The sequence below is a fragment of the Haemaphysalis longicornis genome, unplaced genomic scaffold (assembly GCF_048455015.1).
Source record: "Haemaphysalis longicornis isolate Haplotype H1 unplaced genomic scaffold, Haemaphysalis longicornis Haplotype H1 scaffold_19, whole genome shotgun sequence".
NCBI lineage: Eukaryota > Metazoa > Arthropoda > Arachnida > Ixodida > Ixodidae > Haemaphysalis > Haemaphysalis longicornis.
In genome coordinates, this window is record NW_027526288.1 from 6,023,731 (window position 1) to 6,035,754 (window position 12,024).

Sequence of the window (12,024 nt, forward strand, 5' to 3'; positions counted from 1 at the left end):
AAATTACTGACCACGCTTCCTACACCCTTAATAACACGCTATTAGAAAGAGTAACATCGTACAAATACTTGGGTGTCTTACTCACTTCCGATCTTTCTTGGAACAGTCACGTCAGCCGCGTAATCGCCAATGCTAACCGCATGCTGGGGTATATTAAAAGAAATTTTTATATGACGTCACCTTCTGTTAAAACTCTTCTGTATAAGTCGTTAATTCCCAGTAAGCTTGAATATGCCGTTTCGATATGGGACCCCCGAACTAAAGCACTAACAAATGCTATTGAGGCTGTTCAGGATCGCGCAGCTCGATTTATTCTCTCTAACTACCATCGTACAGCTAGTGTTACACTTATGAAGCAGTCTTTATCGTTGACACCCCTGGAACTACGCAGAAAAATTTCGCGCTTAAGCTTGTTCTTTAAAATATATCACATGAATTCATATCTAAGAAATGCATTGTTAACCCCGGCAACCTACGTTTCATCGCGCATGGATCATCGCTACAAAGTGGGCACGCCTTTTTGTCGTACTGCTTCTAACTTATCATCATTCACTCCAAAGACGTCATCAGAGTGGAACCACCTTCCAGCAGCGGTCGTTGAAACTAACAATTTAGAAGAGTTCAAAAATCGGCTGCGCGCGCACTTTGGAGTACAGGCTGCTGAATAGTTGCCTGCTTTGCACTGTTGTCATTATGTACATCTTTTTAGTTTTTTGTACGGGTGAAGTGCCTCATTGTTGCATTGCTTGTAATCAACAGTGGTTCCCTTTTTTTCTGTCGTTGTATGGTATTGTATAATACCGCTATCTTTTTTGCGTTTAATTTATGTCTGTAAAGAAACTTGTTGAACATTTTTCTCTGCTAAAAATGTACGCGGTACCACTCCCCTCTCCAATGCCCTTGGGCCATGAGGGTACATGAAATAAATAAATAAATAAATAAATCAAAAATGCAGTCCTCATTGCCAGTTCTGTTCGGTTACTTCAAGGTGCTTTATCGCGCCGAATAAGGTGATTGCCATTTTTTTGTAATAAAGGTCCAAATGAATCAAAGTCGAGAAAAAGTCCGCCGTGATCAGAAGCGAAAGTCAAACCCACGACCTCTGCATAACCCGTGAGGTGCGCTACTAACTACGCTATTCCGGCAGCGGATTTCCTCTCGACTTCAGCGGGGGCTTATATTTAGGGAGGTTCTGAAACCGGTCAACTAGCGCCGCCACTCGACAACCACGGAAGAGGCGGAGCGCCTTTCGTTATCCTAGAGGCTCGCCACGTAAAGCGTGGTCAAATGTTGGGGTAACCCATTGGCATTCCCGGACTCCTGGAACCAGTGCCCTCGTAATGCATTGTGAAGAACAGAAATATATCGGACGAGAGATTCCGTAAGGTGAATAAGGTGATTGCCATTTTTTTGTAATAAAGGTCCAAATGAATCAAAGTCGAGAAAAAGTCCGCCGTGATCAGAAGCGAAAGTCAAACCCACGACCTCCGCATAACCCGTGAGGTGCGCTACTAACTACGCTATTCCGGCAGCGGATTTCCTCTCGACTTCAGCGGGGGCTTATATTTAGGGAGGTTCTGAAACCGGTCAACTAGCGCCGCCACTCGACAACCGCGGAAGAGGCGGAGCGCCTTTCGTTATCCTAGAGGCTCGCCACGTGAAGCGTGGTCAAATGTTGGGGTAACCCATTGGCATTCCCGGACTGCTGGAACCAGTGCCCTCGTAATGCATAGTGAAGAACAGAAATATATCGGACGAGAGATTCCGTAAGAACACACATCAAAGATGCAGTCCTCATTGCCAGTGGTATTCGGCTACTTCAAGGTGCTTTATAGCGGCGAATGAGGTGATTGCCATTTCTTGTATGATACAGGACTAAATATATCAAAGTCGACAAAAACTCCTCCACTGTGATCGCAAGCGGGAATCAAACCCACGACCCCCGTATAACGCGTGCAGTGCGCCACCAACTGTAGCGCATATATATATATATATATATATATATATATATATATATATATATATATATATATATATATATATATATATATATATATATATATATATATATATATATATATATATAAGGTAACTAGATAGAGACAGAGACACACGATAGAAACGTTCAGGAAAAGGACTTCCTTTCTTCAGCTTCTGAAGAAAGAAAGCAGGAGGGCGAGCACCTACACGATGGGCACGCGAACCCCCACCGCCCCGCGCTCGACTAGCACAGCCCAAAGGCTCTAAACCACACTGGCCGGAATCGCCTGACTGCGGACACAAATGTGCACTACTTACCGCTCACAAATTTGATATTGCAACGAATAAAAGCTTTCCTTTTTATTCTGAGACGTAGCAAAAGCTACTGTTTTTTTGACCCAGCTGATATACGCAGCCGTCGCAGCTGGGTCGACGCGACACCAAGTACACACAGCAGCCGAGCCTATCCACGAGCCGAGCACACTAGCCGAACTGGTGGGTGGTACTTTCGCGGTCGGATTCGCTCGCTAGTTTCGTGCCCAGCTCTTCCATCGTCCGCTACCGTTTATCCTGATATGTTTTGGAGAAATGGTTGCTACGCTAACTCGCAGCCATCTGTTGCTGCTGGCTACGCGAGTAGCTAAGACAGTCATCCGAAGACAACAGCGAAGACGAGAGCGGCGTTGCTGGGTTCGGCCTGTCTTCTTGGCGCGCAAACAGTTAGGCCTGTACCACACAGGCGTGAGTAACTTGTTGCTCTTTCGCAGTGAATTAATGCTGAGCCCTGTTATTGCAGGCAAGGTTAGCTAAATGAGCTAGTCACAACGGAGGTTGTTGTTTGTTTTCTAAGCACAGGTTGTGCACGGGAGCGCACGTTATAATAAGCGCTCGCCTGTCCTTCGTTGTCCGCGCATTGATTGCGTAAACGAAGCATCCCACTGTTTACAACTCTGTTGACAAGTGTGTGCTTTTCAAGTTTCCCCTTGTGTGTCGCAAGTTTCCTTGAGTTGGAAGGGAGTCATTCTGGGACTACTCACGTCTTCAATTATCCACCCTTTTCAAGCCCCTTTCGAGATTACGTAGTGTACAAGTAAATAGAATCGCTATGTTCAACTTCAACAGTATATTTTCTGTCTCTCTACAGATGCGTCGAATGCATGAGGGCGACCACCAATTTTTTTATAAGTTTTACCGCATGACGCCCCAGCTGTTCTACAAGCTTCTTTGCTTTGTTGCCGCGGTTGTAACGCGGCAGCACTTCATCAAGGAGTCCCTGGAGCCAGGCGAAAAGCTTGCCCTAACCTTGAGGTTGGCACAAGCTGCGTTATGATGCTGATGCGAGAGCATAAACATTTCATTGGACAAGTCATAGATGCATACCTCAGCTTAAACAAGGGAATTAAAATATTGTTCAATGTTCCAAAACGCTTTTGTTGCAGTTGTGCTGGCCATGCATGGTGAATTGTATGAGAAATTACTTATTCTCTGTGTGCTAGCTCCCTGGCTTCAGGGCAGGACATTTGCAGAGTGGCATTGGCCTACCGTGCCGGTGTCGAATCTGCCCGCACTAGGATCCACCTGACCTTCAGAGCCATTTGGGCTCGTCTCAGGAACCACTTTATGAAGGTAAGGAGCATCACATCCCTGCAGCAAATTTCCTTTGAGTGAATGCTACACTTCATATATATCTGCGGAGCAAACAATTCCTTAAAAGGCTTGATCATCGGAGTTACTGTCATCCTGCGCCGCTTTCAGTACCTGGTGTACAATTTCGGCATCATCCAAATCAGCACACCGCAGGACGCACTATCGACGTGGGTGAATTCTTCAAACGTAGCCGCGCCAACATTCCACACTGCTAGCACGGAGGTCATCGAAAATGCCGGATGCTGCGGCAAGTGGCATCCTAGCTGTGGGGTTCTGGACTGTGTTACTATCCTCTATCCTCGTCCTCAATGCCAACCACAAATCCCGCACGCTGAAAGCAGTTGCGGATTGCGTCCTGTGTCATTGGCCTCCAAGCATCAGACAGGATACTGATAGCCGACAGCACATCCACAACATAGCTACTGTCAGTGTCCACACACAACAGCGCGCCATTCGGGAGGCACAAGCGGTAGTGCAGCTTCGAGTTCGTGACGGCACCTTGGTCCACTGGTGGCATTCGGCGGAAAAAATTCAAAGAGCACCGAAGCTGAAGTCTGAAAAATCGAACGGTGTGCTGTGTGGCGTTTGAACTATCGGTCGTGGATATACATGTACTTAAATGGGACAAGTGGCCGTGCCGTGAAGGAGTCCGAATAAAAGTCTGCGAACCAGTCTCTTTGCCTTTTGTTGCAGTATGTAATTTATTTTCTTACTCTGGCTTTCAAAATGCAGTAATGACAGCTTTGCATTGTCCAAATAAAAAATGGTGCTGCAAACAGTGTAACTCAGCATCAAGTTATAGCATGCCTTAAGCATATTTGGAGGCCTTCCCTTAAAAGAGTACTGACACGAAATTTCAAAGCTGAGATAACTATGTAGAACGCTTCCTTTTGATCAAGAGATATCTCCCAGCACGTTTCAACAGCAACCGTTCAGGGAAACATATTTAAAATCCATTTTAATCTTCGCTCGTACGAGAAAGCCCAGAGCGGACCGACATGACATCATCTGCTACTTGCCCCAAATTGCTGACGTCGGGGCTCCCGTGACGAAGCCGACGCGCTGGCTGTGGTTGGCGCGCGCTGCTTGGGCGTGTGTACACGTCATGGTTTTGGGACCGACGTCATGCTGCTCGGGCCTTTAGGAACGGCGAAGACCTCGGCCGGTCTGGGCGCGCGCGTGCGCTCGCGCGCTTCCAGAGCGGCAGCGATACGGCAAGAATGGTGATGTCACGTGATACCTCCTGTCATGGCGGCAGCTTGGCGTTCGTTTTGTCGAAACCGAAACTGACACGAATAAACAACGCCGTAAATGAATGTTTACGCTGCGCTCGACTGTCTAATCTGTCATTCTATTATTAGTGATCTCTTAGGCACGCATAGCAGCGAAAAAAACGTAATACCAAAATTTCGTGTAAGTACTCCTTCAATAGAGTTTGTTGCAAAATTCAATGGATATATATCCAAAGAAAAGTGAATGAGTCGTTTTTTAGAATTGCACCGTGCAAACATATTGAGGTAAAATGGGTGCTGTTCAGCCAACAAGTTTGTCGCTCGTTGCTTTCCAATTTATTCCAGGCACCAACCAAGACTGAGTGGGCCAAGATCGCTCAGGACTTCACCACGCCTTGGCAGTTCCCAAATTGTTGGGGGACAGTTGATGGAAAACACTTCGCCATAACTTGCCCCCCAAAATCTGGTAGTGCCTACTTCAATTACAAGGTAAGTCAGTCTGGCCATTTATGCACCTTTTGACCTTTCTTTCACTACAGCCACTGTACTTTCACCTTAAAAATGGCCGTATACTGAAACAGGCAGCAGTGGTGCGGGAGAAGTAGTGTGCCCATGTCTCCCAGAGGATGAGTGGCAGCTTCGTAGACCGCCAATGTGCAGCACTTATTTGTAGGAAAGTGGTGCTACTAGCAATACTGTGACAATTATGGAAAGAAGTGACGCTAAACATTTCAGTGGTAAAAGGGTTTATCAAAGTTATTTTTGTTTCAGTAGGCTTGCATACTCAGCAATGCAGAAAGTTGCCTAAAATTCTTCGTCCATTTCTTTACGTACCTTCTTATTTAAAGTATTCGGACACGTCTGGAGCTGGACCCCGCGGTGCCAAATGTTTTTTTAGCATGCACCAGTTTTGAGTAGTGTACAGGGGCTCCAGAAAGAAGAGGGAGGGGGTCAGCTCTCCATTTGTCAAAATGAAGGGGTACAGCCCCCTGGTCTAGGCATGATGCGCCAAGCCATGGCTCCACAAAAAAGAAATGAGGCTGGAGTTGTATGAACTGTGAGTTTCATTACACTGTCATTTTGCAGAGCACCTTAAGTGTGCAATATCTTGCTAATTCCCGGGCAGGGATTATTATGAGAGTTTAAGTAAATTCTTCATTTGAAATTTCATTTCAACAGTGGGGTCCCTCAGAGCATTCACAGATAAATTAGATGTTGTACACAAAGCAAAAACATTTGAAATAAAATTTAATACACACATGACGTTGTGACATAAATGAAGGGAAATAAAAATGAAGCTAATAAAAACAATGAACACGAAAATGAGACAGTTTTTGAAAGGTACCAGAAACAACATTCTAAAGCATATAGTCAGCCACAGCTCTAAAACAGCCGCTCTTAATTTCAGTGCAGGGTTGTTGAGCAAAAACAATTCAGAGGGAAAACAGCTAAAAACAGAAGAGTCAGAAAAAGTGCACAATGTACAGCTCTCAATACTTAGTTCAAACTCTGGGTACAGCCCACCATACTTAGTACAAACTCAGTATGAGGAGGAGGAGAAATAAACTTTTATTAAACAGCAAGGTGCTGGTGTCAGGGGCACCCACCCGGTGAGAGGAGTCCTCAGTCTAGGACCCCTTGGAGTCTACCGGCCTTCTTCGCTCTTTCGACCAACGTTTGCTGGTCGGAGAGGTCAGAACTGGTCAGCATCTCCACCCACTGCTGAAAGGAAGGATTGGGGTTTGGTGTGAGTTGCGGCGTGTGGGAGCACTCCCAAACGATGTGGTACAGGGTGCCTTTCTGTGTGCAGTATTTTCAGTTGACAGTGTATTGTGTCGGGTACATGGCGTGAAGTATGCTGTATGAAAATATTTTTCAGCAGCAGCACTGTCTGTCTGAACAGCACAGAAAAATCAGGCATGCATAGCAGCTTATGCGACTTGTGGTAAGCTATGCATTCCAAGCATAAGTGCAGATTTCAATTGGCGTATTTCTGGAAGGTGGTACAGAAATAAAATTTGCGAATGCCATACCGCAACACACTGTAAGCAAGCACAAAAGATTTATGTATGTCCAGTGGGCATAACACTAATGTAACACATGAGACAAGCAACCTTTTGGAGTTCGTTATATACGTGTGCTGATCGGCTATCTTAAGATGTATCAAAAATCAAACAATAAACCTACGTATTTGACAGTAGATACAAGGGCAACTGGTGCGCATGTGCACTAGAGAATAGTATCGATTGGAATGCAAGAGGTCTGGCCACATACCCACGGATGACAGCAAGTAAAAAAATGATCCGCCATTTTTGCTTCGACAATAAATGCTGAGTAGTCATTATAATGCAGCGGTACATTACCGTGATCAAGACAGGAAACAAGTTTGTCGCACAGAAGATCTGTGCGAGTCGAAAGATTAATCGAGACTTCGACACCAAATGTGTTTGTGTTGCTTTACCATGTGTGTGCTACTTGACCGCTAAAGTTAGCCGGTACTAGCACTGTACTCCTTTTACGTTGGTTGTCTTGTAGCTGTAGTTCAAAATATAGTCTACAGTATCGGTTTTAAAAGGTTACTTCTTCTGAAACCTATTTCGCACTAATGTTATTTCGTTTTACCAGGAGGTGCGCAGAGAATGCCTTTGGCATCACGGCAGCCAGGTGGCGCATTCTGCTGAGAAAAATCCCACTCCTACCCAAGAATGTGGATTTTGTGGTGAAAGCGGTGTGTGTTCTCCACAATTTCTTGTCCGTCCTGAACGAACAATCCCAGCAGTTCTTAGACTGCAAAGACCAGTTCTGGAATGTGGTCGCAGGGAAATGGAGGCAAGGCAATCAGCAGGCGTCGGGGTGAGAGCACGTGGACCCCTGCTATTTCCCGCTTCAAGGGACGCAGTCATGGAACTTCGGATCAGATGCTTCAGATGCCAGGGCCCTCTTCTCTGCCTTTTGCAGCAGCGCTGGAGAGGTGCCTTGGCAGTGGCACCAGCCAGGGGTCTCCAAAGAAGGGGCTCTCAAGCGCCTACAAGAGCAGGGGCTGCACCCACTTTGTTGCAAGTAAACTTCTCCTTTAATAGCAAACACACCCTGCATCATGTTTACCCATCTAGTGTTAACCCACGCGTGTAGCACCATGCAAGTCAACATGCCTCATTCTGTATGCCCGCGTTTTGTCAGCTCTAAAAAGGACAAGCGGCACCACCCTTCAGCTACTCTTAAATCGTTTGATCACTTCCATACTCTTCATGCGCATGTCCTAGTGGTATTAATCTTTTGCTTCTCTCATTGGCCTCACGAGCGACAACGCCAAATGATAATGGTCGTCCTGTTCCTCTAGACTCTTTGTTAGTTTTCCAAGGTGCTCTATCAGCAAACTGTCATCGTCGTCTTTCTTTTTCTTTTTTTTAGGTGTTTGCATGGCAGACATGCTGGCAAGGCTGGACCCTTGGCTTTGCAGTGACGTCGCCGCCAACCCAAGCGATGGCGCAGTTCCCAGAGCTGATCGTGCCGACTCACTTGATGACTGTGTTGACTCAAGCAATAGCGACGCTGGTTCCGGCAGCAACGGGGCACACTCAACCGACACCACCGGCGCTGGGTACAGACCAGCGTGGTCGTCGGTCTCGTCAAATTTGATGCTGTCAAATTGGCTGTGAGACATTTCTCTAAAAAGACTTTCTGCCCTCTCCTGACGTCCCACTTGCCGGATATCCTGCTTTTTCTGCCTCTTCTGTGGCTTGAAATTGCCAGAAGTCCTGCACAGCAAAAATGAAGGTGTATCTCTTGGTGTATACGAGTGTAAAAAAGTGTCAATGTTTGGCCTGAAACATGGAAAAATTCAAGCCGACAGCACATTTGTTCCTGCACTGTGTTATACAGAAAGCTCCATGGATCTCGCATGCCATTCTGAATTGCTTTTTTATGTTCCGGCTGCCGGCCGACCCTTTGTGCAAGTTAGCGTGTTTACGTAGGTGATCGTTAATGCAACGTCAAACATGCCAACATTACAGCATAGTGCGTGCGAACAGAATTATAATTGTTTTGTTTTTAATTATAAGAGGGAGAGAGGGAAAGAGCATTTATTTGTCCAGTTTAGGAGAGCCTATAGCTTTGCATCCTAGACATCAGCCAGGTGCCTTTGGGTCCTAGCACCGTCTTCGGCTAACAGAATGTCCCAGAGCTGATCCGCCGGATCTGAGCTGAGGAGCAGTCTCCCACTGCTCATCACTAATAACTAAGTGGTTCCAAGAGGTAGCTCGAAGCCATTCCCATAATATATGTGTAAGATCAGCCCCCTGTTTGCAACTTCTACATCTGTCTGAAAGGTATCCAGGATAATGACTATGCAACAGGGTTTGGGAACCTTTGGCACCACTTGTACATCTGAGTAGTGTAGACTTCCTAGATGGTTCCAAGAACTGCAAGGGAATCCCTTCTGCATCTGGATAACACTGCTTCTCCAATGAGGTTCTCCAATGAGCGGCTCCACCAATCTCTCAAAGCACTAAAATGCTCAATTGTGTTGGCTTCAGCTTGAAATAATCAAGCAAGTCTTAATTACTATAGGTTTCCACTTTTCGAGCACCCCCAGTTTAAACCTTTCATTACACTGCACATTTACAGATGTGGTTTTGGTACTGTTGCAAGCAATTTTGAGCTTTCAATCAAGACTCCATCCTGGTGCGGGGTCGCGAGGTACGGCGCAAAAGTATGCACACTGGGTGTGTACCGGACAGAAATACACATACGCAATAAGCACTCTTTCTGCATTCTTACCTTGACTCGCCGCGCTTCGTGTAAAATTCTGTGGTGTATAGGCTCCGGAACGATCGCCGGGTGGCGCTGCACTCTCCCCGGAGGGGGAGTACGCCGGGGCGGCGGCCTATTCGGCACGTGCTTTTTTCGCTGCGCGCGTGCTGCATTTCTCGCGCTAGGAAGAGGGCTGGGTAAAATTTTCTTTCGACTTATGAAAGCATACACATTAGCACGTGTCCAGCAAGTTCGGTTTACACGTAGAGTAGCTACTGGGTCCATTTTTGCCGGTGCTTGTCTTGTCGTCTGCTAGAGACGCGTCGTCTGCTACATGCCAGTCTAACGGCCGAGCGCCCCGGTGGTTTCACGGGATAAAGAGTGCTCTTGTAGGCGACCCTTGGCTGGTCTAACCACCTCAGTCATCGCGAAACGACTGCGACAGCAGCCGACCCCCCGGCCCGCTCCTCCGCGTCTAGCAAGTGCACGTGCAGCTCGCGCAGCTCGCGCTGTCTCCCGCACCGCTTGAGGCATCCAGCCTCCTACTCACGAATGCGACAAAGAGACCGCCGGCTGCGCGAGCCACTTAAGCCAGCACGTACAAAGAGCGGCGGGAACACTCCTTACTAACCCGAAACGAAAAGATGAAACTGAAAGCGAAAAAAAAAACCCCATATTGTTGCATGGTCAGCTGCCACGACAGTAACAAGGCGAAAGAAGAGGATCCATTCATTAAATTCTGCATATTCCCCGCGAAAGCGCACCAAAAGGATAGACGCTAAGCATGGATCACTGCAGTTCGAAAGGTGAAATAAGTTGACACATTTTGTTTGTATCTGTGTGCTTTCAGTTTACATTACCCGGCTTTGAAAATGCGAACTAGTGTTCTAACGAGTCCTCCCCTCTACACTTTTTTAATGCATGCTGCCAATGATTGTTTTCCGCTATAATAAATGAACTTCGGAGTTGTTTAGCTGGTGCCGTTCGATATCGTCCATATATAACACAATAGGTTGACATTTTGCATGGGTGAAAAAAAAATAGTTTCTAGCGATTTACCTGGCTGTAGTAGCTCTGGTCCATCTTGTCATTGTGACTTGTGTTCTGGACGGGATTGCTGCGTTGTTAGCTTTTTTCCCACATTTAGAAATACTGGTAATTAAAAGAGGTATACACCAAATTCTGTATATTATAGTAATTAAAAGTTATACGTCACAAGCTGTTCTGTTGTTTCCGCGAACTGTCACGCTAACCCATACTTGTACTCCAAGCGGGTGACAAACATTGCGAACAAAAATTTCTTCAAGGACAAGTAAAATAGAAATGAGGCGCTGTCAGCGCACCCCTTAATTAGCGTGTGCCTTTTTAATGCGTTTTTATAAGATGCAGCTGATTGTTTCGAGAGTAAGAAATAACCTATTAACCATAATCAATCACGTTTATCTTACATTTCTTGCAAGCGTCAGAGTTTCTGCAGTCCAGAAAGTCCGGATGTCAGAAGGGCGAGCACGCGAAGGGAGTAACAAACAAGAGAAAAGTATGCTGTGACCAGCTGAACAGCTGTCGCCTTGCAGAAGAAAAGAGCAACCGACGACCGCCGAACAACGCGTTTCCCCCCTTAAAATCGTCGGGGCAGTCTGCCGGTCGAGCGGCGGGAAGCAGGCGGCGCGTCTGTAGCAGACGATAAGACAAACGTCGACACAAATGAACTCAATAACTACTCTACGTTTAAACCGAACTTGCTGGACACGTGCTAATGTGTATGCTTTCATAAGTCGAAAGAAAATTTTACCCAGCCCTCTTCCTAGCGCGAGAAATGCAGCACGTGCGCAGCGAAAAAAGCACGTGCCGAATAGGCCGCCGCCCCGGCGTACTCCCCCTCCGGGGAGAGGGCAGCGCTTCCCTCGCCCGGCAAACTTTAGCTTCGCCTCCCTATTAGCAACATTCGCCAACATTCCCGCAAGGCTCACAATCAGAAGCTACTTTATTTGACCCGAAAAATATGCGAGCTTTTCTCTTTCGCTAGTCCGTAATGCCAATAAAAGCGTCAATAAACTTACTTGCGGGCGGTCATCGTGTCGCGCAGGAACAGCAGCTGCTCGTAGAACGGCCACGAAGCGGGCTGCACCGCACTGTCGGCTGGCGGGTTCCCTTCATCGTCGTCGTCGTCTTGTGTGTCGGAGTCGTCGGCGTCTTCGGTGCCCATGCCGCTTTTTTATTTTTCTCGGCTAGGACGAACAGCCTCCTGAACTTGTCCCTCAAGAATCTCACCCGTTTTTGTAGCGCAGTGATGCACTCTGCGTAGACGAAATGAAATAACGGCCGCTGCTTTCACACAACCTGTCAAGCCGGCGGAGACGCGCCATACGTATCTTTGCTGACCTATCCCGGAAACATTATTTCGCACACTTCC

At 46.8% G+C, this 12,024-nt stretch overlaps 1 protein-coding gene across 1 annotated transcript; it reads right to left on the reverse strand.

Annotated features, from left to right (window-relative positions):
- Positions 1-8,127: 8,127 nt before the first annotated feature.
- On the reverse strand, positions 8,128-11,817 carry LOC144166749 (uncharacterized). Its single transcript, XM_077696242.1, has 2 exons — positions 11,672-11,817; positions 8,128-8,617 (listed from the first exon to the last, which is right to left on the reverse strand). The coding sequence occupies exons 1-2, from the start codon at positions 11,815-11,817 to the stop codon at positions 8,128-8,130; spliced, it is 636 nt and encodes a 211-aa protein (XP_077552368.1).
- Positions 11,818-12,024: the final 207 nt, after the last annotated feature.

What these genes read in the sequence shown, in the direction of transcription:
- LOC144166749 (XM_077696242.1), bottom strand. Translation starts at nt 11,817, where the DNA reads ATGGGCACCGAAGACGCCGACGACTCCGACACACAAGACGACGACGAC. An exon ending in GACACGATGACCGCCCGCAA is followed by an intron (nt 8,618 to 11,671) that starts GTAAGTTTATTG and finishes TTTGCTGTGCAG; the next exon opens with GACTTCTGGCAATTTCAAGC.